Source organism: Poecile atricapillus, chromosome 34, assembly GCF_030490865.1.
Source record: "Poecile atricapillus isolate bPoeAtr1 chromosome 34, bPoeAtr1.hap1, whole genome shotgun sequence".
NCBI classification, from domain to species: Eukaryota; Metazoa; Chordata; class Aves; order Passeriformes; family Paridae; genus Poecile; species Poecile atricapillus.
The window spans coordinates 2816128-2842206 of record NC_081282.1 but is presented as its reverse complement, the minus strand read 5'-3'; the positions used below and the strand labels follow the sequence as shown (position 1 = coordinate 2842206).

General features: G+C 50.1%; 1 protein-coding gene across 1 annotated transcript in view; it reads right to left on the bottom strand.

Annotated features, from left to right (window-relative positions):
* The window catches only part of LOC131590687 (hydrocephalus-inducing protein-like), a 66729-nt gene that overhangs the window by 10828 nt on the left and 29822 nt on the right, over positions 1–26079 (bottom strand). The window contains exons 23-43 of the mRNA XM_058860951.1: positions 23872–23947; positions 22961–23170; positions 22008–22136; positions 21085–21262; positions 20408–20565; positions 19557–19678; positions 18471–18607; positions 17716–17837; positions 17437–17628; positions 16890–17042; positions 15583–15822; positions 14300–14351; positions 13780–13993; positions 13422–13541; positions 12050–12209; positions 11772–11944; positions 11418–11616; positions 10631–10730; positions 10009–10102; positions 579–747; positions 49–287 (exon numbers count right to left, since the gene is read on the bottom strand). Of these exons, the coding sequence (XP_058716934.1) occupies positions 49–287; positions 579–747; positions 10009–10102; positions 10631–10730; positions 11418–11616; positions 11772–11944; positions 12050–12209; positions 13422–13541; positions 13780–13993; positions 14300–14351; positions 15583–15822; positions 16890–17042; positions 17437–17628; positions 17716–17837; positions 18471–18607; positions 19557–19678; positions 20408–20565; positions 21085–21262; positions 22008–22136; positions 22961–23170; positions 23872–23947 (3237 nt within the window). The remainder of the gene's footprint in view (positions 1–48; positions 288–578; positions 748–10008; positions 10103–10630; positions 10731–11417; positions 11617–11771; positions 11945–12049; positions 12210–13421; positions 13542–13779; positions 13994–14299; positions 14352–15582; positions 15823–16889; positions 17043–17436; positions 17629–17715; positions 17838–18470; positions 18608–19556; positions 19679–20407; positions 20566–21084; positions 21263–22007; positions 22137–22960; positions 23171–23871; positions 23948–26079) is intronic.

Sequence of the window (26079 nt, the reverse complement as noted above, 5' to 3'; positions counted from 1 at the left end):
GGGGTGGTGCCTCCTCAGGCAGGAAGGGTGGTGCAGGGCTTCTTGTACCTTTTGCTTTCCAAAGGAGATTCATCCTCAGTTGCTCGGTGGATGCGGAATTTGAAGCTGATCATGCCTGTGTTCTCCAGCACGACAGTCTGGCTCTTCTTGCTGCCCTTCATCATGGCACCGAAATTGATGGGTGAGGCAGGCTCAATACTGAACTTGCTGTAGGCAGCTCTTGCTGACACCCTCACTGGGATGCTGGTGACAGTCTGGCCTCCTTCCCCTGAGATGGCATCTATCACCTGTGTCCACAGGAAGGGGTGGTAAACAAAGCAAAGAGGGCCAGCCAGTCCTCTACCCCAGTCCCCAGCCTCCACCCCAGGCCTCCATCAGTTCACCCATCCCTGTTAAAGCACCTCCTCCAGAGTCAGATTCTCAGCTCCCTTAGGAAGCCTCCCAAATGGTTTTGAAGACTTTGTTTGTGTACATAGGAGAGAGGATTCTCCAGTTAAAGCCCTCCTTCCATTAGACACCTCTCCTGTTTATGCTCCCAAAACACCGTGTGGTAACACAGCCTGGCCCAGGCAGCTCACCTGGCAGTACAGGATGGGGCTGTTCTTGAGGAGGATTTCCCTTGTGGGGTGGAAGAATATCTCAATATTCACACCAGGCTGGGAGGCGATCAGCTTGCCCGACTGAGGCTTGACAGTGAAGTGGGACGCCAAGTCTCGCATCCTGGGACCTGCACCCTTCAGCATCAATCTGTGCAGAAAGGGAAGGAATGGAGATCTCTGCAGTTACAAGTAGAGGTGCTGCCAGCACAGCCAGGACTTTGCATAGGACCAGAAAAAGAAGAAAAGGGAGAGTGCAGCTCTGCTCAGGGAATCCTGGATCCTTGTTGTAGTTGATAGCCTGAAATGTATTTTTCTCATCTTTTAGTTGTGATTTCCCCCCCCCCCCCAGCTTCTCTTTCTCCTAATTGTTTACCTGGCGTCAAGTTACCATGGTTACTGAAGTTTCTCTCCTCAGCCCCACGGCGAGAGGCCGGATAGAGTAAAGAGAAGACCCTGCTGGCATTTCCAGCTGCTTGAAGTTTCTTTAGCCCAGGAAAGCACGGGGCTGAGAGAAGAGAGACCCCTCTTTCCAACACGGAAGTTTGTAACTTTGTTTTTCCTGTCCCAGAATGCCTCTGAGCTATGGAAGCTGAGAGGGCATGCTTACCTTCCCTTTCTTTCCCCCCTGTGTTGCCAGGAAACCAAGCCCCCCCTCTCTCCCCCTCTGTCCCTCTGTGGAGAATACTCCTACACCTCTGTGGGCATTTGAAGAAGTTGGTGTCTGTTATTTCTTATCTTGATGTGTGTAACCTTGATTTGTAGAAAGTTTGTAAGATGTACTAACTGAGAAAAATAATTGGTTCTTTCTCTGATGTTCCCACCCTCCGAGAAACCCTGTTAAAAGAAACCCCCCAGACCCCAAATCCTTTGTCTCTCGTCCTTTGGATTCCCCTTCACAGAAATAAACTGTGGAATGCAAACCAGAGAGAGAGTCCCCCCCTGATTTCTTTACTCGCTCTATAGACTTGAATTCTTGAAGAAAATCAGTGAACCTCACAAACATATGCTGGCTCGAAACTCGAGTAAAGAGAAACCTCATCACTGAGCTAGCCGGGCCACTCGAGAAGATCGAGTCAGATGGCGCCCAGAACGTGAGGCTGGCCTGTCCCTCAATAAAGGGGACAGAAGAACCACGGAAGGTGAGATTCTGACCACCGCTGGGACGACATCTACCCCAGAAGCGTCTCTTCGCTGTTCTAAGTGGAAGACGTGTTGGGGAGAAAAGCAAGAACCCCTGTGCACCGAGGGGCTGCTTTTGAGAGCGAGACAACGGCAGGAGCATTCTGAAGACTGAATTCCCCAAAGGGGGGAAGTGGTGAAGAGGGAGTGGGTGAGAGAAGAGTCCCATCCCAGGTGAAACTTCTGGATGCAGAGCAGTTTGAAGCCGTTGGTGAAGTAGCTGCGACGGACAGGTGAGATCACTGAGATGGGTGCAAGACTGTCTGTAGCACAAAGGGGGATTTTTAATCAAGTGATTGGCATTTTGCAAATTGGAGAGAAACCATTTTCTAAGAAAAAAGTGAAAAAATTAGTGAATTGGGTTTTTTTAAACTTTCCTCAAGTGTCTCCTGCAGATGTAACTTCTGTTTCCTTTTGGAACAGAGTGGGGACAAAATTGACTGAATCTGTGAATGCTGGAGATAGTTCAGCAGAGAAAGTAATCCATTTGTTTGTTTTGATTAGACTAACCCTTATTGAGAAAGAAGAAAAAAGGTTATCCAATCCTAACCCTGATAACCCTGTTTCTTTACCTCAACCCTGTTACCCTAAGCTGGGGGAGTCCTCTCAGCACCCCTGTTCCAGGAGCTCTGGCCAAGCTGTTGGAAACCTTTCCCTAAAACCCATCCCAGCTCCCTCTCCTACCCCTCTTTATCCTGAATATCCCTCTCCTTTTGTTCCTGGTGATCTTTTGGGTACACAAAATGGAGGAGACCACATGGTGAGTCTCCCCCCAAGTGTTACACAAAGGGCCCAGGAACTTCAAAATGGTGGTGAGCACATGGTCGACCCTCGAGTTGCTTCTTCTTCCCACAATCCCTTTGTTTCCCCTCCCCCCTTCAACCCTTTCCTCCCTCAAGACCTCCCCCCTCCTGGTCCTCCAGACCCTCCCTCCTCTGCCTCCGCCCCACCCCTCAGGGGTGTCTCCCTCCCAAGGCACCCCGCCCCTGACCCCTCCTACCCCCCCTGCAACCCCGCCTGCCCTCTCTCTGCTGCTGGCTCCCAGGTCACTCCCTCCAGCTCACACAGTGTGGAGAAGGGAGGGGGTGAAGAGACAAACCAGGAACAGAGGCCTGCCTTCTTTGCAGCACCTGTAACTTCTGGGAGGGGAGGAGCATTACCAGAATGGAATGCAATGTCATTTCGATTGAAAATGGAATTATGCAAAGCAGCAAAAGAGTTTGGAAAGGAAAGCCAATTTTTTAAAAGTCTTTTAAAGGCAACCCTCTCCTCCAACCAATTGGTCCCCCATGATTTGAAGGATTTGTTTTCCTGCCTTCTATCCCCAGGAGAATATTTGCTCTGGGAAGGGGCTTGGAAAAGATTGTTGAAAACCCTTTTGGGAGAATTACTGAGCAGTGATTTTGAAGCTTTAGATGAAAGGGGTAAAATAATTACCATGAATCATTTATGTGGTGAAGGTGATTGGAGTGAACCTATTGACCAGGCCCAAAATTTGCCAAAAGGAGTTAGAGAGAAAATACAGAAGGCTGCAGAGAAAGCATTTTTCAATATTCCTCTTTCTGAATCTGTTGTTCCCTATGCTCAAGTTAAACAACGTTTTGATGAAAGATTTGTAGATTTTGTGAATAGATTAAAGGTACAGATTGAAAGACAAGTGCAGAATACCACCCTGCACTCTGACTTGCTGTTGGAAATGGCTCGGGTCAATGCGAATGAAGCCTGCAAAGCACTGATTCGGATGCTGCCGAAGGATCCACCACCGACCTTGACAACTTTGATTGAGATGTGTACGGATGTAATCAGCACTTCAGTGCCAAGGACTGAGGATTCCCAGAGAACCCCAGGAAGGATTGCAGCCACAGCTGTACCTACTCTGCCATCGCCAGCCAAGCCGAAGGGACCATTCACCTGTCATCGGTGTGGACAGCCAGGACATTTTGCAAAGTTCTGCCAAGTGCCATATCCTAAGAAGCAAGAGCAGGGAAACCGGGAAAAGGGAGGGGGTCCTCAGAACCAAAAAAACTAGATACACAGCGCGAGTCTATTCCGCGCAGAGACACAAGTGGAATAGAGGTCACAGGTGGAGGGAAAATTGAATGTGATAACACTCTTAAATGTGACAACACTCTTAAATGTGACATTTTTCACAGGTCTGACTTCTGCCACCGAAATAACACCAAGGGTTGTGAGGTTTGGAAGCCAAAATTACCTCTCAAATTGTTCACTGTGAAAGATCATTTTTTTAGATCTCGCCACTGGACGGTTGTTTCCGTTGACCCGCTAAGGGAAAAACTGACCCCCGACCTGAATTGTAAGTTTCTTGTTATTGGGGACACAAAAAACACACCCCCAGAGATTGAAATTTCTCCTGTCACTCTTTCAGCTGACTTGGATACACTCATCCTTTTGGCACGGTGCATCAACCCACCATTCTACCTGGCACAAGGGCAAGTAATTGCTCAAGCTATTCCCATTCCATCAGGGATCCCAGTAGATGATGTAGCACCTCAGATCTACTGGGCTCAAGCAGTGGGAGAAAACAAACCCATCATCTCATGCCATTTGAAAAAAGGTAGTGAAGGCATGGGAATGACAGGCATGATAGACACAGGAGCAGATGTGACTGTCATCCCTGAAAGGAGATGGCCACCGCAATGGGAACTGCAACCGATGGTTAACCACATCCAAGGTATAGGGGGAGCCCAATTGGCCAAGATATCAAAGGAACCCATTCAGATTAGAGGACCTGATGGGAAAATAGCATCTATTCGCCCCATTGTCACTGACTTCCAGGTTCCCCTGTGGGGAAGAGATGTCATGTCCCAATGGGGAGTCCGCATTGAAATTCCGAAAACACCTTGGGATTTTTGATTGCGGCCACTGAGAAGCGCCAGACCCAAAAACTAGAATGGACCACAGATTCCCCAATTTGGATACCCCAGTGGCCGCTGAGTAAAGAGAAATTAAAGGCGCTAAATGAGTTAGTAGATGAGCAATTAGCCCAAGGCAATATTGAACCTACTTTTAGCCCTTGGAACTCCCCTGTGTTTGTCATTAAAAAGCCAGGGAAAGACAAGTGGAGATTGGTTCATGATCTGAGAGAAATTAACAAAGTCATTGTGGACATGGGACCTCTTCAACCAAGAATGCCGTCTCCTGCCATGCTTCCTCAAGATTGGGAATTGGCTGTGATTGACATCAAAGATTGCTTTTTCAAAATTCCTCTAGACTCTATCGATGCCCCCAGGTTTGCTTTTTCTGTGCCTTCCCTCAACAGAGAAGCCCCAATGAGAAGGTTTCATTGGAAATCCCTCCCCCAAGGGATGAAAAATTCACCTGTGATTTGTCAATGGTATGTTGCCGCCTTGTTATCCCCTGTGCGAGCTGAGGTGGGGGAAGCCATCATCCTGCATTATATGGATGATGTGCTAGTGTGTGCCCCCCAGGAAAAACTGCTCCAGTCCACACTGGACCGGGTGACTGAAGTTTTAACAACTGCAGGACTCACCCTTCAGGAGGAAAAAGTACAAAAGATACCTCCTTGGAAATACCTAGGTCTGGAAATCACTGCAAAAACAATTGTTCCTCAGAAATTGGCTTTTAACAGCAATCCCAAAACCTTAGCCGACTTGCACTCTCTGTGTGGAACACTGAATTGGGTTAGGCCTTGGCTAGGCATTGCCACTGATGATCTAGCCCCTCTTTTCAATTTATTGAAAGGGGGAGATGAGCTGAGTGCTCCAAGGACACTGACTCCAGAAGCCAAGGATGCTTTAGAGAAGGTAAGCAGCATGATGGAGAAGAGACAGGCACACAGATGCCATCCAGAGCTGCCTTTCAAATTTATTGTAATGGGGAAATTGCCACACCTTCAGGGGTTGATTTTTCAGTGGGACAAGGACCAGAAAGACCATTTGATTATCATAGAGTGGGTCTTTCTCAGTCACCATCGGTCCAAAAATATTACAAGGCCACAGGAATTGATGGCCCAGCTGGTTGGAAAGGCCAGGCTGAGAATAAGAGAACTTGCTGGCTGTGATTTTTCATGTATACATTTGCCCCTAAGTCTCTCTGAGGAAGAAACCTCCTCAGTGAAGATGACCAGGGAAATGTTTGAGCACCTCTTGAGGAATCAAGAGACCCTGCAAATTGCTCTGGAGAATTTTACTGGGCAGATTTCAGTTCATGCCCCTGCACACAAATTGTTTAATTCAAAATTTAATTTGGTACCAAAAGATAAGAGGAGTCAGAAGCCCCTTGAGGCTTTGACTGTTTTTACTGATGCTTCTGGAGCATCTGGAAGGTCAGTAATGACCTGGAAGGATCCTCAGACGCAGCACTGGGAATCAGATGTTGATTATGTAGAAGGATCCCCTCAAATTGCTGAGTTAGCAGCAGTGGTTAGAGCATTTGAGAGATTTTCAGAACCATTCAATTTGGTCACTGATTCAGCTTATGTAGCAGGAGTAGTTTCCAGAGCAGAGAATGCAGTCCTCAAGGAGATCTCAAACAGAACTTTGTTTGAATTGCTTTCAAAATTGATTTATGCAGTGTCCCATCGAGAACATCCTTATTTTGTTATGCATACCCGGTCGCACACGGAATTACCTGGTTTCATAGCAGAAGGGAATGACAGAGCTGATTCCCTGGCTGCTGCCCCTGTTGGGCTGGCCAGACTCCCTGACCTGTTTCAACAGGCAAAATTAAGCCATGAAATGTTTCATCAAAATGTACCAGGTTTGATTCGACAGTTTAATCTGAAACGAGATCAAGCCAAAGCCATTGTGGCCACATGTCCCCACTGTCAGCGCACAGCTCTGCCATCCTTGGGTGCTGGAGTCAATCCAAGGGGACTTGAAAGCTGTGAAGTATGGCAAACTGATGTAACACACATTCCTGAATTTGGACAGGTAAAATATGTACATGTATCTATTGATACCTTCTCAGGAGCAATTTTTGCCTCAGCCCATGCAGGAGAAAAAGGTGTGCATGCCACAAAGCACCTGTTGCAAGCTTTTTCTGTGCTAGGAATCCCTAAAGAAATTAAAACAGATAATGGACCAGCATATATTTCGAAAGTGTTTAAGGAATTTTTGCAAGAATGGGGAGTGAGACACAAGACAGGAATCCCCCACTCTCCAACAGGTCAAGCAATAGTAGAGAGAGCACACCAGTCACTCAAAAGAGTTTTGAAAAATCAATGGAAAGACAAAGTAAAGTTAACACCACAAGAAGGATTATGCAAAGCCCTGTTCACTCTCAATTTTTTAAACTGTTCTATGGAAGATCAAAACCCCCCAGTGGTTAAGCATTTCTCCCCTCATAGCAAACACAAGATCAAGGAACATCCACCAGTGTTGATGAGAGACCCTGAGAGTGGAAAAATTGAAGGTCCTTACAAATTAGTGACATGGGGAAGAGGATACGCTTGTGTATCAACACCCCTGGGTTTACGGTGGGTCCCACAGAGGTGGGTAAAACCGTACATTGAAAAACATCCCACAAGACCCCCTGATATTTCAGTGGCAGAAGTTAAAAGAACAAACAGGTATTTGGGTGGAGAAGGAAATCCGGATTCTCCATTCTACCCTGATTTTCCTCTGTTGAATCTGTTTATTGATGAATTTAGCTAATGTTCTTTGTTCCTTGTTTACCTGTATTTTAGGAAGAAACCATCCCCAGCATGACAGTTTTGTGGATCAATTTCATCCTCCCTGTGCTGATGCCAGCCTCAGAAGCGTGGGTTGTTCCACAGCCCAGAAAAAACGTATGGGTTACGCTGGCAGAAACCCTCAAACAAGACCACATCTGTTTGTCTACAGCAGCAGCAGAAAATCCAATGTCAACATGCCTGGTGGGGATCCCAGCGAAGTTTGATGAATTACCATCCAGTTTAAAAGCCCTATTTTACAAGGTTAATTCCCACCCCCCCAATTCCAAAGTTGAAGTTAGAAACAAGCAAAGTGGTCGAGCTCTTGAATTCTTTTCCCCTGTAGATAATCCATTTACCCTCTGGCAAGGGTGGACTCAAGACCTGCCCATCTCCTCAGCAGAACCACAGGAGTTTGAAGTCCTGGGTTCATCCCCTGCCATTTATTGTGTGCATTTTAATTTTGACCCTCTGCACCCTAAAGGATACACGTTTCTCCGGCAGCACAAAAAAGAATTTCAGGCTGCCAGCTGGTGTAAATCCCTTGCTACCATTAATTCAGATTCCTCCCCTGTTGGACGTCCCCGAATCCTTGAGAAAGGTGTGTTTTTTATTTGTGGTGACCGAGCTTGGGCTGGCATCCCCTCTTATCTGGTAGGAGGACCTTGTACCATTGGGAGACTTTCCTTATTTACTCCCAACAAAACGCATATTGCAAATTGGCAAAACAAAATTGTAAATTCGACCAGAATACAGAAACGCAGTGTTAGCGAATTTGACGAACATTGCAATGAAGAAATTATTCATTGGGCCAAAGGGAAAAGAGTTGCCGTTTCAGTGTTTTTACCCTGGGTAGCGGCAGCTAAAGCTTTAGGAGAATTAGGCCACCTCGAATGTTGGATAATGAAACAGGCCAATTTAACCTCTACTGCCATCAGTAATCTCCTAGCAGATGAAGAAATAACCAGGCGGGCCACCCTTCAGAACAGGGCGGCTATCGACTTTTTGCTGCTGCTGCACAATCATGATTGCTCAGAGTTTGAGGGACTGTGCTGTTTAAACCTAAGTTCAAGACGTGAGAATGTCCGTTCCACCCTGGACAAGATGCAAAAGCTAATAGGAAACATCAAGCAGCAATCTGAAGACTGGTTTACAAACATTTTCGCAGGATGGGGATTTTCGGGATGGCTGTCTTCTGTTTTTTGGACTGTTTTAGGGTTTTTTGCAATTGTTGTTGTTGTTTTGATTATGTTTTCTGTTTTGTAACGTTGGTGTGTTACCACCACCACCAAGTTAATTTCTCCTGCACCTCAGATAAATGCTGTGGAATTCCCAAATCCCAATACAACCCAAACCCCTTCCCCTTGGTTTGAAGAAGTAAAACCGAGTTCCCTTCCTTCTTTTAGAAAAAATTAGGGGGAGATGTTGTAGTTGATAGCCTGAAATGTATTTTTCTCATCTTTTAGTTGTGATTTCCCCCCCCCCCCAGCTTCTCTTTCTCCTAATTGTTTACCTGGCGTCAAGTTACCATGGTTACTGAAGTTTCTCTCCTCAGCCCCACGGCGAGAGGCCGGATAGAGTAAAGAGAAGACCCTGCTGGCATTTCCAGCTGCTTGAAGTTTCTTTAGCCCAGGAAAGCACGGGGCTGAGAGAAGAGAGACCCCTCTTTCCAACACGGAAGTTTGTAACTTTGTTTTTCCTGTCCCAGAATGCCTCTGAGCTATGGAAGCTGAGAGGGCATGCTTACCTTCCCTTTCTTTCCCCCCTGTGTTGCCAGGAAACCAAGCCCCCCCTCTCTCCCCCTCTGTCCCTCTGTGGAGAATACTCCTACACCTCTGTGGGCATTTGAAGAAGTTGGTGTCTGTTATTTCTTATCTTGATGTGTGTAACCTTGATTTGTAGAAAGTTTGTAAGATGTACTAACTGAGAAAAATAATTGGTTCTTTCTCTGATGTTCCCACCCTCCGAGAAACCCTGTTAAAAGAAACCCCCCAGACCCCAAATCCTTTGTCTCTCGTCCTTTGGATTCCCCTTCACAGAAATAAACTGTGGAATGCAAACCAGAGAGAGAGTCCCCCCCTGATTTCTTTACTCGCTCTATAGACTTGAATTCTTGAAGAAAATCAGTGAACCTCACAAACATATGCTGGCTCGAAACTCGAGTAAAGAGAAACCTCATCACTGAGCTAGCCGGGCCACTCGAGAAGATCGAGTCAGATCCTGACAGTGAGCACAGACGGTCACGAGGTTATTGCAAGTAACCTTGACACTGAAATTTTTCATTCACTCTTTTACAGAGTCTCAGAAGGAGAAAGGAGGTGACCATCAAAGAAAGGCAATGAATCTCAGCATTTCAGTGCCTGAAATTCTTGGGGCTCTCCTTTGGGTTCCCTGCTGAACTGGGGAGAACTGCTGGTTTGTGGCTGGATTCTCTGGTAAAATAGCTGAGATGAGAGAGCCCAGGTTTTGTGTTTATCGTGAGGTAGCCTGCATGGAAATAGGTTCTAACCTTTGACAGAGGGAGAGTGCAGGCCTGGGAACCCAGGGAAATGCTCACCACCAGGCAGCTGGACTCACCTGTACTCGATGTTGTACATCCCTTTGTTTGTTAGAGTCAGGATGTTCTTCACATTATCCTGGACATTGATGGTTCCAAAATCCAAGGTTCCATCTGCAGACAATGTGCAGAGCGAGATTAGACGTGGTATTTGTGAGCTGCTGCAGAATACACCAGGTCCCAAGCTACATGGAGGTCCCAGCACAAAACCCTTTTCAGCAAGTTGCTGTTCTTGGAAGGGTTTTCCAGCTACTTGTCTGCCCTTTCTCTTCTTACTCAAGATATCTGCAGGCTCAGTAGCTAAGGAGCTCGGCTTCCATTTCCTCACTTCCAAGCACAAATCCAATCACTTTACATGCTGTGCTGAGCCTGTGGGAATTGCCAACTGCCTGTTCACGTCACTGTTGTTTCAAAGCCCCCAAATCCAACCTGCACGTGAAGCTGCACACTTCAAAGTTCAGAGGGGAGAGACTTCAGGCTGCCAGTGGCCTGACAATGCTTTATTCCATGCAGCTTGCAGGGTATGTGCTTTATGTATCCATGCCATCCTTGCATCCCATCCCATCCCAAGTGCTTTGGTCACCCACCACCCAAGGTAAGGCAGTGCACCTGGACTGCTTTGTTTGGGAGACATCCACTGACCTTCAGGCAGGACCATGCTCAGGAGAACATCATACACCTCTGCAGACAGTTTGATGTTTTCAACCTGAACAATCCCCAGGATGTTTTCTGTATCTGAAACCTGAGGCAGCAAGAAACAAACACTGTTCAGATTATTCTTTTGCTAGACAGCCTCTAAGTCCTTGTCTCTGCTGGCTGCTTCCCCTATGGCCTCCCTGGCTTCACAAGTGTTGGTGGATACCCAAGCTTTCCTAACCCGTTCATCTCGTGGGCTGTCCCAGTGGGATTCTGCTGCAGTATAAACCCCATCAGCCCAGCTCTGCATTCCTACAGGAGGGAATGCTGCTGCTAAAGCATCCTTGAGAGGCACAGGGATGTAAGAACAACCACAGGAAGTGTGAGGTGTCTCAGAGCAGGTGGCATTGACAACCCTTTCCAATCACCTAGCACCCTCTCTGAAATGCAGCCCCTAAACCATGGGGAACAAAATGCCAGGGGCAGAGTTTGTTGCACGATGCCAGAGGTTTGGACAAGCTCCAGGAGAAATGTAGAGATCACGCTGCAGTCTGTATAACCAAACAACAACCTTCAACCATTCACAGGGCCAAGGTGGTTGTGCTACAGGCTCAGGGTGCAGTGTCTGGTTATCTGGGGGGATGTGGATGCACTGCACATTCTGGCAAACGCTGTGTAGAGGCAGAAGTTGGGGTCACAGCACCCTTGTGTCTGTCAGGAGCAGCTCTTCCTGACTCTGTCCCTAAGAGCACGTGGCTGCTCACTGTGCCAGGCAGGGCACAGTCCCTCTCACCTCGAGTCGAAGGCTCTTCTCAATGGTGCCAATCTGCTGGGCCTTGAAATTCACTGTCACTTCAATCTCTGAGCGGGGATCAATGGTGCCGTTATCTTGTGACAGTGAGAAGTCCTCAACAAGGTCATCCAGCCCACTGAGCTGCCAGGCCATGGGCAGTAGGGTGTTGTTTTTCAGGACCAAGGTCCTGCTGTCAGTCCTGCAGAGACAGGAGGCACTTGGCATCAGCTGCTGGCTGGTCACACCAGCCTCGCCACTGAATGCAACTTGGAGCAGCTCCATCCCAGCCCTGGAAAGCAGAGCCAAACGTTCTGTCTTTGTCACAAGTCTTGGAGTGCGTGTGGGATGACTGACCTGTGCAGAAGCAGCTTGCCAAAAGACAGCTCCAGGGGGCTGACATCCAGCTTCATGTGCACCCCATGGCAGCACAGGCTGAAGACCACTGGCTCTGGATTCTTGTTAATGCAGCAGATGAGTTTGTCTTCCAGGAAGCCAGGGGAAGTGGGGTATGCCCAAATGGTCAGCTCCTGGACCCGGCCCCATGGAAAGAAACAGAAAGAGCACTGTGTGTGAGCAGGAGCAGCAGCTCCTGGGCACTTCTACGGTGCCTGCTCTACCTGCCCTTCTCCTACCTGCTTCTTCTTTGGTTTCAGGGTCATGCTGGGAGGGTCCAGAAGGAAGGTCTCTGCTTTCTCATCATCCTCAAAGGAGAACTGGACCTCTACGTCCATGGGGGAGTTGTTGAGGATGGTTATATTCTCCGAATTGCTAGGACAGTTCTGGGCCTTGTACCTGTCCACAAAAGGGGAAAAGGCTGCAGAGGAGACTGTTGCCTTTGCCACACATCGAGGAAAGCACCGTGTGCAGCCGAGGAAGCGGTGCTGGAAGACCCTGCTCTAACAAACAAGTGAGGGAAGTGGATCCCAGCCAGGGGCGTGGGCGTGTGCTCATCCTTGCCTGACTTTGATGCCTTCCCCTGTACTTGGTGCCTCCACCCCAGAAGCCTGGTGATGCTCAGGCCACTTCAAGTGGTTTTAATACAATGTAAATTCAAAGGTGCTTAGAAAAATAACAGTACACCAGGCACATGGGTGCTTTCCCCTTCTTTCTTGGGGTGCCTTCCCTGCAGGGTGTAAAGAAAGGCTTTTGGAAAAAGAGTTTAGCTGATCTCTTTCCAAAAAGTCATGAAACTGCTTTGGATTTCATGGGTTAGCTCAAAGTCTAAGAAAGACATATAAAGCATAATTTCCCAAGAGGAATGCAAAAAGATAACAAATGACCCTTCTCTCAGGTGTGGAAATGACTTTGGAGTGGAAGGGTTAAAGAGGCAAACAAAAATCCCAGACCATCCCATAAAGCTGGCTAAAGATTGTCTGTTTTTTGAAACTATGTTGTCAAAATAGATTTAGCCCTCCAGAGCTCCCATGGAGACAAGAACTTAATGTTAAATACTGTTTTTTAAAAAGTGACAGTAAAAGTAGAAATGCACAATAGCTTCAATGACAACGTTTTCAGGCAGACTTTATCCAGCAGTGATGATGCAATGTCATTACAGGCAAATGTAGTTCCTGCTGTACATAGCCCCTGACACCCACTGGCAGGTCAACCATAAAATCTTATTAATAATTACAGATCAATGACAGGTTTACAAAACCATCTACAGAATAATTGCTCAATCAGGCTAACTGCAGAGCTCAAAGCACTTCAAAAACCACCATACATTTCTTAAGGGGTGAAGCTGAGATGTGGAGGCAGACAAAAGTTGCCCCAAGTGCCCTTTGGACTGGCAGCAGCCTGGGGCTCTGGCCAAGGCAGCCACCAGGCAGGCAGAGCGGCTCCCCCAAGGCTCATTTGCCTCTTGTATGCTCAGGTTCACACATCTGTGCTCCTTCAAACCCAGGTGTGTGCCAGGACTGTGCCAGGGACTGCCCTGGATCGTGCCACCAGCACAGCACGTCTCCAAGCGTGTCCAGAAAAGTACAACAGCCAGCAGGGAGCACATACCACTCTCTTGATTTCCCACACAGCAGCGGTCCAAAGTGGAATTGCTTGGTGCTCTCAACATATTCCTTGAAGATGATTTCACCTTCCTTCATGGTCTTCCTCCACTGTGGAAACACCAGCCTGGGCAGAGAAAGCAGGGAAGGAGGAGCTATGAGATGCTCCAGGTAGGAAATGCAGTCAGAAAGCCATAACCCATCCTGGTGGCTCAGGGACCATCTGCCTTCCCAGCTCCCAGCACAGAAAGAGATGCTGGGTGACGTCAGGCAGCACCATGTGGCCAGGCCAGAATGCCCAAGGAGCAGCCCTGGCTGTGAGCTCGGGGGCAGCAGTGTGGGAGGCTGCCAGGGGCCAGCCTTACCGTGGGTTCTGGCTGATGCTGGGGTACAGGCCGCTGCCACTGCAGGGCAGCTCGTACTGCCGCTTTGTCCCCACCAGCTCAAACCTCAGCGTCTGCTCAAACTTCCCTGGCTTTTTGGTGGAGAAGTGGACCTTCAGTTCCACCTCACCGAGGGCAGGCACTGTCCACCGGTACCGTTTCAGCCTGGCAATTAAAGAGGAGGCTTCAGACATTGCTGAGGAGCAAATGAAACAAGGAGGGTGCACTGGCCATCCCATGGAGGCACTGGCACAGGGTCCCTGTGCAGCTGGGGACGATGGACCTTGTTTGGCAAGAGGACCAAGAAGCAGAGGCATCACCTCCTCCCGTGCAGCTCACCTGAGGAATTCTGTGGGGATGGAGGCACCTTCCAGTGTACTTTTGGATCTTGTGCTGGAGGATTCCCAGGGGGAAATTTTTCCTGGGAAAAAAGAGGGACTTTCTGTTCTCTCTGTAGATATTTGGTTCCCCTTTGGAGACTTGTCTCTGCTCACTGCTTTACCTGTCTTTGGCTGGCCCTCAGCAGAACTGCCCTTCTCATCTGGGGTCCTGTCCTAAAGGGAGAGAGAAAAGGGAGAGAGGGGTGAGCCCTGAGACATTCCCATCCTGGAAAGAAAAATGGGCCTTCATCAACCAGTGGAAGAGAGAATAAATCAGTGCACCTGCCCAGGAACTTGGTTTTCCTTACTGGTGTTTGTTTTGTCTAGGACACCCCTTCTAACTCAGGATCTTCTCCTCAAAGGAAATTAATGTTTTTAAGTGATTTTTCCCCTCTTACAGAACTGCTCTGTCTCCAGCAAAGCTGTCTCTTTTGCCCCATCCCTGACAGAAAGGAGACCTGCAGATGTGGGGCCCCATCACATCTTCACTACCTCTCCACAATGATCCTTTTCCATCCAACCTGTCCCCCATGCCCCCATCTAGCCTGGTCCCTGCCCTGGCACCTTCAGTGCCAGCACCACTGCAGTACCCACCAGATTGTCTTCAGGTGTAACAATGGTGAAGGGCTTCACATGCTCTGCAGAGCCCAGCTGCTCCTCTGGGCAGTCAGCTCTGGAGAGGACAGCAGCAGGGGGAAGGGGAGGCCCTTGGGGATGCAGTCCCAGATGCCTCAGCATCTGAAAGAGAAGAGAAAATCCTGTTTATACTTCTGTCACCTTCATCCTCACAACTCCTTCTTTGAAGGCACTGAGCTTTTGGAAATGGGCTTTTTGATTTCCATCAAGTACAAGTATTTTGTTATGCCCAGTGGGGTGAGCAGGCTCCAGAGCAGAGGCAAGAGCTACAAGCAGGACTGGGAGAGAAACCCCTCCCAAGCGACTCATCTGAAGCAAACAATGACCATGAGCTGCTCACTGCCTGCAGCCACACTAGCCACACTAGCCAGGACTGCACTCTGCCAGCAAAGCCCTGAGAACCAGTGGAGTTTTCTGCCAGAGCACATTCCCAGCCCAAGTCATGCCCAGCCTGCCAGCTGGGCTTGGCACCATGGACCCACATACCAGGCCCTGGCTGGGACAGAGCCTCCACTGTAAGCAGCCCCTGCCCATCTCAAGGACAATGCAAAGGTCCCAGGCATCAACCAGGGCAGATCATGTTTACCTCAGGTTTGCTGTCTCCTCCCTTCCTCCCAACAACACAAACTCTTTAAATCCTCCCACAGCACATCAGCAGAGCTGGCTTTGCCCTGGGCATTGCCTCCATCTCCCTGACACAAGCCTGGCAATATTGGAGTGCTGTGAAGCTTGGGCAGCATGTACACGGGGACCAGACCTGCCTTCTCACCTTCTCCTCCTCAAGGTACTGCTCATCCAAATCCAGGCAGTAAAACTCGATGGGGAATTCGCATGGGTTCTTCACCACCACTGTGGCCTCCACCCCATCGCTGTCCACCAGCACCCATCCCATCTTTAGTGCTGGGGGACTGAACTCCAGCCGTGGCTCCAGACCTTGCCCCAAGAGGTGCAGCCTTAAGTGATTGCTGCTCCCATGAATGTTAAGCTTCAGCTCATACTTGTAAGACCTCTGAAAAGAGAAAAGTGCAGAAAACTTGTCCATGAAGCACCAGGTGACAGGACCCCAACGCTTGCCCCAAGGTCAGGGTGTTATCAGTCCCTCCAAGGTAAACAGAAACCAGATATTCACTTATGCAAGGGACTACAGTGCCTGTGTCTGGGTGTGAGTAACTGGGATGAGTCCTGGTGTGCACTGTAACTGGGTATTGGGTATCAGATGGATGGACAATGGAGTGCCAGGCGTTTTCACCCAGTCATGCAGGAGTGCAGTGCTCAAGAGAAGGGCCCTGGGGTTACAGTGTCCACACCCAGTCCTGGCACTGCTGCATCAGGCAAACGCCAGATCCAGGAGAGAGGCAAATGAGCTCTCGCTGGCCAGAAATAAGGGTCACCTTGTCTGCTTAGTATTTGGCTCTGATCAAAGCCAGACACAAGATGTTTACATCTCTTGAGCAATTAAAAGGTCCCTGGGACTGTCTGTGGGCACAGAAGCACTTGTGTCCATATTGGTAGACACTGTCAGTTTCCAAGACCCAGCAGCCTCAGGCAAACTACTTTTGGGAATGCTCCATCCTTTTAAGTTGAATCCCCAGCTGGGTGGGAATGTGCAGGCAGGCCAGAGCCCCAGGGACTGACTGCTGGCAGCACACCACTACAGGTGACTGTCCTGCCATGCTCAGGAAGGTGTCTGGTGGCTGTTTTGCCAGTCAGTTCTGCAGCAGGATGGGCCTAGAGCGGCCATTCCAGGATTATCCTCTGCGAGTGTGCAGCTGCTCTGCACCGAGTGTCGCAGCTGCAAACACGGCCAGGCAAGGGGGAGGCTGAGGGGAGCTGGGCACATCCCTCCCCTGTGCCAAGAGGCAGCCACAGAGCCCTTATGCTCTCTGTGCAAGCTCCCTGTGGGCATTTCAGAGCACATCTCCCAGGAGTGCTCTGTGGGGTGAACTGAGCCACGCTGAGCACGGCGCTTGCAGAAAGCCCCCTGTGAAGGCAGAGCTCATACCACACTCTCTGCAGCAGGCCCTCATTTCCAGATAGCCCTGACAGGCCTCCTGGGCTGACAGCTGCCAATCTCACCTCCTCCTTGGGTGCAAACTGGATTTGCAAGTTCTGCCACGCTCCTGCATCAAGGGTTCCTTTGGAGGGCGTCACTTCAAAGGGACAGCACCCTTCCTCCAGCGCCTGCTGCTTCTGACCTTGGGCTTGTGTCAGGTATCTGAGTTGATTGCTCTGGACACAGAAACCAATGGTGTGAGGTCTCCTCAGTCTGTGAGGACAGAGCCTCAGCTCCTGTAGTGCTCTGAGACACTGATACAGTGCTGAGAGCACCCACAGCCAAACCAAGTGTGGCCCCATAGCCTAGAGCTGGAGGGAAAACCTGTAGACAGGGCAGGCAAAGGGAACTACTGTCCTCAGAGGAGGAGGAATGGGTGAAGATGGCAGCAAAGCAAAGCAGCAGCTAATGGAACAGGTCTGGGAAAACCAGCCTTGATCTAGACCCTCAGAAGCTTCTTCAAACACGCCAGAGACCCAAGTGCTTGGGCAGCCACAGGAGCAGAAAGGGCAGGAGACACAAAGAAAACCCAACCGAGAAGTGACGTGTTCAGTGCTGCCTGTGCTTTACCTTCGTAACAGGCTTGATGGCAGTGATGAACCATTTGCAGGGCACTTGGAACCCGTTGTAGAGCTGGACTGTCTCAACCTGGCCCTGCCCAACGAGGACATTGGGGAAGTGCAGTGTGTTCTTGGAGAGGTCGAGCGACAGTTCCAAGACAGTGGCACGGAGGCGGATGTGAGACGTGGGGCCTTTTGTTACCTGTAGAAGGACAGAGAATTCAGCAGAGGGTGCAGGTGACATCTGCTGCTGTGCCCAGCCTGCTGCCTGCCCCAAGAGCTGTGGTACCTGTATGGGCAGCAGCACATCCACATCACCCTGTGATTGCTGGGCACTTTCAAAATTCACATCAAACCTCAGGGTGTGCATGTGGGGCAGACTCTTCATCTGGCCCAGGTCCACGCTGAAACCTTGAACAGATGAAAACAAAGCAGCTGAGATACACAAGAAACACAAGCAATGTGTCATAAGCACGTTAAGGCCTTACAGCTGTCCTGGCTGAGAGGTCTGGGAAAAACCCCATGCTGTGCTGTGACCAGGACAAAAACTTAAGAGTGCACCTGAACACGCCTCGACACAGCGAGCCACTGTGTGATGGAAGTGCAGCCTTGCCTCAAGGCCTCTTTTGGGAGCCTCTTTTGATCCACCAGAGGATCTCACAGGCTGTTTCCTCAATAAAGGCTGAATACAAGTGCTATGACAGTGTGAACTCTAAACAAAGCACTTCCAAAACACAGCAGACCTCACTGGTTCACAAAACAAGAGTGCCCAAAGAAACTTGATGCTCGTGGGAGCCAAGGGCAGAAGATGCTGAGAGGTGACCAGGGTGATGAGCCCATCTGCCCCCCACACTGGAGTGTCAGGGCAGTTGTAGGCAGGCCAGGTCCCTGGGCATGGCTGGACAGGAGAATTCTGCCTCTGAAGCTCCCAGCAGGGGCAGTGAGAAGAAACAACTGAAAAACCTCCCCAAGTTCAGTGGCTTCAGCTAATCTGTGTCAGACACCTCCTCCATGCCCCCAGGAAGTGTCTCCAGCACTGCTTACCTGTGTCCTGCAGGACAGATGCATCGACCCAGAAGGACACTGGGATCTGCCCAGGGTTGGTGATCTCCAGGGTGCGTCTCTCAGTGAAACCCTTCAGGACAGTGCCCATGTCCAGGACATACTCTGGCAGCTCAACTCTGCAAGGAGGAGTAAGGGCAGTCCTTAAACCACAGCCTGCCTACATGTCCAAGTGGATGGAGGATACAAATCAAGTGGCTATTTCTTTATTCACTGCTGTAAAAACTCAGCTCAAGCCCATGAAACCCATGGCCTGACCAGCTGGCAATGACTTTGGGAAGTCAGGAGGAGTGCAGGTCCTAGCTTTTATCAGCTACTAATGGTACCTGGAAATAAAATTAGTTTAAAATGGAAACTGTCCACAGCTCCTCTGCCATGAAAAGCCAGTAGAGGTGAGTCCACTGGGTCTCCACTGGACTAAATGAAACTACTTAGCCTTGGTGTACAGCCTGAGCCTGAAATTGCTTTGGGGCCTAGGAATAAGATTTGCCTGCACAGGAAATCTTCACTGCTCTGCAACCAGATCACCTGATCTGTTCTGCAGAGCATCTTCCTGAATTGAAGCCTCCCGTGCTTGTGCTGCATCATGATGGTGCAAAGGGACAGACCAAGTTAATCAGATAAGCCCTGCCACCCCACCAGGATTCAAGGCATCTGATTTTGGGCTTTCAAGGGTTTGCTGACATGTGCAATTCCCTCCTCCTTTTGTTTAGCGTGCTCTGTTAGTTGGAACCAAGACATCAGCTGGGAATTGTCTCTTTCAGAGCTAGTCAGCAGGGACAGAATTGATGCTGTCTGGAAGGGCTTGGAGGTCTGCAGTGGGTCCCCTCAGCTCTAGGGACAGAACCCCACAGCTGTGGGGAGCTGAGTCCAAAGCTCAGCGTGGTGCTGGGGAAGGGAGGGCACTCAGCTGCTCACACGCAGCGTGTCACAGCCACCAGGACAAGAGCCTCTCTGAAGTCCAGGCTATTCCCAGCTCTGCAGAAACAAGGAGCTCTCAGGAGAAGGGGACATTGCTGGCTGTTCCCCACGGGGCACCTGGAGATGGGGATGGGAGTCCCTACTCACTTGACAAGGCTCTGGCACAGCTTTTTGTCAGGGAACTCGGTCTTTGGGGGATGGGATGTGAGCTTTTTCTGCAGCTCCAGAGCAGCCTTCTCGATCATCTTTATCTGCAGCCGAGTGTTTGCCTGAGGAAACAGAAGACAGACAGTGTCAGGTTAGCAAAGGTCTTTCCCAAGGTTTGCATCTGAGAAAGGATCCCACCCTGCTCTTGTTGAGAGGGGTGTGGGGTTCTCCTGTCTGGCTGCTCGGTGTCTGACACCTCCTGCTCTCTTAGCCAGGACCTCATCTCCAGGGAAGTAACTCCAGCATCTCTGCCTGCCCAGCTATTGTTAGCAAAGCTGATCTGGCCAGGCAGACGGACAAGCCAGGAATCTTCCAGAGCTCCAGACACCTGCCTGTGCCCAGCCAGGACCAAGGCAGCTTGGACAAAAGCTGGTTTGAAAGGGAACCGAGCCCAAGCTGGTGGCTCTTGGAGATGAGCACAGCCAGCACAGTTCCAGGGCACAATCAGGCAACTGCTGTTCAAGTCTGTAAATCTGGCAGGCCTTGGGTTGGGACCAACAAACTCCCCAGCAATGACCTGCATCTCCTTCAAAACACCATCAATGCCATCCCTTGAGCATGGCTTTCAGGATCTGTCCCTGGGGTAGCCAGGAAGCTGGTGCAAGCCAACCCCCGAAGAGACCATGGCCAGAGTGGCAACCCTAGGGACAATGCTGAGGTGACACATGGTTCTAAGTGGGCAGGGAGGTCCCAAGTGCCATCAGGGCACCAGGAAGCTGCTGTGGGCTGCAAGGGGCTCAGGCGACATGGAGACAGTGGCATGTGCCAAACGGGGCTGCAGCTGTTCTTACTACAATGTCAGAGCCTTCAAGCATGCACGGCTTCAGCTTCCCAGTCTTCACATCTGGACTTTTTAAGGGCTGAGCTGCTGGGATCTGAATTTTCAGGGTCTCACTGTATTGCTGCGTGTGTTCTGCAAGCCGTAGTGGCTTTCCACATTTCTCAGTTCCTGAAGGAAGAAAACATCCACCAAGAGAAGTGTGAGCCAAGTGCCAATCCCACTTAAATTGGGAAGTCCCTACCTCCCAAACACCGCTTTCTTCTAGAAAGAAATCCCTCAAGCCATCTATGGAAAGTGGATGCTGCTGCTCCTCTCGGAATCCTCATGTTCGCTCCCACCCATCTTCCTCCCCACAGAGGAACGTCTCATCCCCTGCAATGTCACGCAAATCCAACCCTGCCAGAAGCCCTGCCAGCCTCTCTTACAGCTTTCCCAAGCCTTTCAGTCCAGCCATCATCCTTCAGGACCCTGCCAGATGTGCTGGCAAGCTCTGCAGGATGGTTCCTGGGACAAAGCCCACCTGGGATCCTCTGCTCAAGACTCACAAAGCAGTCAGATGGCTTGAGTGGCTCTGGGAGTCCTGCAGCCCTCCAGGCTTGGTGCAGGTGGGCATGAGCTGCCCTATGGGCATTTGGTAGGGAACAAAACCAGAGGGGCCCTTCCTGGGGGCACACAGGCAGTGCCCACCTTTGATGTTCCAGGGCAGGTTCACACTGATCATAGGAAAGGACGCTTCTCCTTTCAGGCAGATCTTTTCCGGCTCCAGGTCACCCACTTTAAGCTGGTATGTCCTGCTAAAGGCTCCTGGTACTCCTGGCATGTAAGAGAATCTCAGCACTTGCTTCCTGCCACATGCAATGGAGCCCTGCAGGAATGGGAGAGGAGGAAGGGAATACATCAGAGTGTTTGCTGGGGGATGGCTCAGGGGACAGACAGGCTGAGAAGACAGGTTCTCTATCTAGAAACCATCAGACCACATCACCTTTGTGATAAATACATTATAGTGTTGGCTTTTGCAATTGTTAGAGTAAATACTGTGTGTTTTATAATGCTGCCTTTTGTCAAAGAATTTTTGTTAAAGTTTAGAATTTTTTTAAGGCAAATGTTTTGTGGTGATAGCAGTGTTGGGGAAGAGTTGCTGTAATATTAACATTTAACCAATGAAGTTAATGGAAACCTGTTGAATTTGTCAAAAAGTACCAAATGACCAGGACTAGGGCAACTGTACATGCTCCAAAAAGGCAGGATGGAGGAGGAACTATATTAAAATATTTGAATATGTGTAACCATTTGTGAATTTGTATTAGGCTGTTGCAGTACCCAGGGTCTATAATAGATGTAGTTGTGTTGACTGGTGTGCCTCTGGCTGTGGCTAAGCACCCAAGCCAAGCACCCACCACTGTTCCTTTTGCTTTATTGACTTTCAATAGCACTTGTTTGACTTTCTCTGCCCCCAGAAGAAATTGCTTACAGCCCTCTCTATCTCGTGGCTGAGGTTGGGGTTTTCCCCTCGGACATTTTTCTCCCTTTTCCCCCTCCCCCTCTTTTGCCCCTTTAACACTCTCCTGGGCCACCTGACAGGGCTGGGGTCAGTCACTTGTGCTACTTACAGTGGTGGGCTTGACCAGAAACACACCAGGCAGGTCTTGGTCTGCAGTGCTGGGTTCTAGCACCCAGTTGAATTTAATCTTGCTGGTGTTCGCCAGGATGACCGTGCTGTGATGAACTTCGTTAAACATCTGCAGAGAAGGCAGAGAGCGGGAAGTTACAGACCCAGGCCTGCTGCTGGGAATCTCCTTCCTCTCTCCTGGGGTTGAAAGCAGACCCATGATGGGAGCAGGGACCAGACAGGAGATAGGGGCACTTGGGAACCCGGGGAACCCCCAGGCACAGGGCACCTGCACAGGACCAGGGAGCTCTGGCAGCACCCAGAGGTGTGGCAACAACCATGGGAGGGCCAGTAATAAATGAACACATTTCACTGTGGGGACACAGGCCCTCTGAGGGGTCACCAACAGCCAGGAGAAACAGAGACAGCACTGAGGCACTCCAAAAGAAAAGGCACCTGCATGCAAGTATTGGCAAGCAGCATACAGGCAACAAGGGAGTCACACAGAGCAACACAGACAGGGCCAGCAGCTGGAAATAGCTGTGGGCTTTCAGCTGAAAAAGAGTGAAGTGGGGATCATTCTGGGACAGTCTCTCCAACTATAGTGACTGGAAGCCCAAGATCTTCCCTTGATTATTGCATGGATTAAGAAGAGCATTAGACAAGAGCATCTCCTTGGAGGTCAGGCTTTAGGAGTGGATCAGCAGAGGGACGTCCAGAGCATCCCCCTGGGGTGCCTCAGGAGGCAGTGTGAAGTCCCCTGAACAAGAGGTATTCCCAGCATTTTGGAGAGGGTTGGAGACGGCCATTTGAAAGCTTGGATGCCAGATGTGTCCCTCAAAGGTTGAACTTCCAAGCCCCAGAGACAACAAAGGGGCTGGGAAGGGAGCCCTGGAGCGAGGGGGGCAGGAAGGCAGCAAGGCGAGGAGCTGTGCCAGGGGAGCCGTGTGGTACCTGGGAGCCGCAGTTGATCTCCCGGGCGCTCAGGGAGTAGCTGACACGTGAGGCCTCCCCGCTCAGCTTCACCTCGTAGGTGGGGCCTCCCTCCACGTGGCACAGCGCTGTGACATGGGCCATGGTGTTGAGGTGGCCAGTGAAGGTGAAGGAGACCTGCTGTCTCTCTCCCGGCTGCAGCACACCCGACAGCGGCAGGATACTGAAAGCCTGCACGGAGAACAGGAGAGATTGAGGTGCTGAGCATGGAAATGGATGCAGAAGAGCACCTTGGAGCAAAGTGCAGCTGTAGACAGAGGGATCTATTCCTCAAACAACACAGCCAGAATCATCCTGATCTCATCCTGTATCCATGCCACTGACCAGTGGAGGGACCATGAGGAAAATCTTCTCCCATACTCACGGATCAATGCACTAATACACTACATTAAAGTGAACTGGGATGTCTCCTGGCAGTAGAAATTCTCTCTGATGCACAACTTGCCTTTAAAAAGCATTTATGACTGCTTTTAGAAAAGCGGGACACTCAGAGTGAGAGCTCTTGGAGCTCAGGGAAGGACCCCAGCCCAGCTCATCTGACTCCTGAGGCTTTTCCCCTCTCTCTCTCTGATTTATATGCTGCTTTTTCAAGGTGCTACAGCAAAAGCTCCTGCAAAACTTTCCTACGGACCAGCTGATGATGTCCAGGGGGAGCAATGCCCTCCACAGGTGCTGCACAGCGTCCTTGGGCCTCCCTACAACATGTCCTGCACGGCCTCTCCAATAACCAGTTGCTTCAGCAGCACTTTGTGATGGGTCTGGAGGGATGCCAGGCCCCTCCGTGGGCAATGCTGAGGGCCACCAGTGGGGCTGGGAGCTACAGCCCTGCTTGCCACACTGAAAATGTGGAAGGGAGACAGATTCCCTCTTACCTTCTCCACTTTGAGAGGAGTCCATGGTACATCCACGGAGTGACTGAATCCTGCCAGCCCCACTGGGATGTAATGCCTTCCACGAATATATGTTGGCAGCTGAAAAACAAGCCATTTTCTATGCTGAGAGGAAGAGAGAGACACTTTGCAAAGTCTCATTTTATAAGACAGCTTCAGGCCCACCTCTGCAATACCAGCCCTCAGGTGAAAGCAGAGACCTGGAAACAGGTGCTCTGGCAGGGTTGGGAAGAGGGTACATGGAGATCAGGACTCATCACAGCTTGCTCTGGGAAGGAAGCTGGAGGTCTTATCATCATGATGCAGATGAAAGCCTCATCTTACATTGTGAAGAAAACAAGGCAAAACAATCCCACACTCAACACAGATCTGTGCTGAGCTTAGATCTGTAGGATCTGAGCAGGCTTCTCCAAGGAAAACTCTCCTGCTCCTCCCTCCCACACAGCCCATGTCCATCCACAGGCCCCGCTGCCCAGCCCACTCTCAAGGCACAAAACAGCAGGGCAGCAAAAAGGGAGGTCAGCATGAGCATGACTTGGTGGTGGCAAGCTGGGGAGACAACACAGCACTCGGTGTACAAGAAAATCTACCTCTGCTCTTGAAGATTGGCCTAGATCCTGTGGTTCTTTCAGGGCTGTGTCTGGCTCCTCCACATTTTTAATACTGCGGTGGCTCCACTGAGATGCTGAGCAATTCAAACAGGAACTCTTCAGCTTTGGTGGTGGGGGTCTGAATTGAGGTGGGCAAAGTTCATACCTGGAAAATAACATAACTGTGAGCAGGGAGCTGCAGTGGGAGGGAGGGACACCTGCATGAGGAGCTCCTGGTCAGGATGCAGCCCCTGGCTGGGTGCTGGGGCGTTGAACTCAGGAATGGTTTGATCCAGCCCTTCCCAATCCAGGCTGGAGCAGGTCTGTTCTAAACCAGCCCAGGGATGACACTGAGGTAGCAATGGTGCAGGCAGCTGCAACTGCTTGCATTGAGGAACTACAGAGGACAGGGATTAACAGCTTGTGAGGATGCAAAAAGCACAGTGGGAGAGGAAAAGACAGAGAAGGAGGAGAGCAAAAAGTGAGATTTGACGCACCAAGGGCAGACCCAGACAGTGATGAGCCTGCACAGCCCTGCCAATGCCCAGTGCCAGAAACTCTGCAGCTCTACCAGCTGTTTATCAGGAATGTTTCCCTGACAGTGCAGGTGGGGGTGGTTGGCATTTTCCAACACTCCCAGGTAGCTCAGGTCACATTCCCCACTTTAGATTGAAGCAGGTGCTCAGGGTAACTCTGCTTGTGTTTCTAATGCCATGTGAGGACACAGTTGGGCTGTGCCTGCCTGTCACCCTGCTGAGCTGCAAGAGCTCCCCTACAGTCAAACACAACCTGAATGCTCCATTCCCAGACAGGCATTCAATGCCAATAATGACCTGCTCCCCAAAGAATAACTGTCTTTAGCTTTGTGACTTCTTATCTAAGGCTGGGTTTCATTTCTGGATGAGAGGATCTCTCATCATAACCCCCAAGAGATCCCATATCATCTATTCCACTGTCTTTAGTTTTAATCATTGGTTTGAGGCAACTTCCCAGGACCATGGTGCCCAGACAATGACATTTTTCACTCTAAAATAGAAACTCTCTGGGAGGCAGGGATAGGAGATGGTGTGATGAACAAGTCCTGCTGTCCAGCAGTACATAACCCATAAGGGACATGTTGCAGTGGGGAAAAGTCAAAATGAGTAACAAGTGTCACAAAAAAAGGGAGTGAAGAATCCAAGGTGTCCACCAAGAGTTGACCCTTGGGAAAGAAATCACCCTGGCACTAAGGGAGTTGTCTCAGAAAAGAAGGAAAGGTAACGAGATGTTCTGCATCAGCCCAGGTGCTGAGTAGCTCTTTCTCTGGTGTTGGGACTTTCTGGGCATCCTCCAGCACAAGGCAAGGGAGGAAGGCAAGGAGCAGAGAGCAGCTCCTGCAGAGAGGACCCATCCCAAAGCAGAGGGGCCAAAAGGGCACCCCCAGAAGGGCCTCCAGCAGCACTGTGGGAGCTGGGATTAGGAGCCCCTCATCCAGGTGGACATTGCCTCAGGCCACAGAGCTCTGAGAAAGCAGCTTTGGCCCCAGCTCTCCATCCCAAGGGAAACCACTATGGGGGTACACAGCACCAAATTGGTGGAAAACCTATTCCCTGAGCATCCA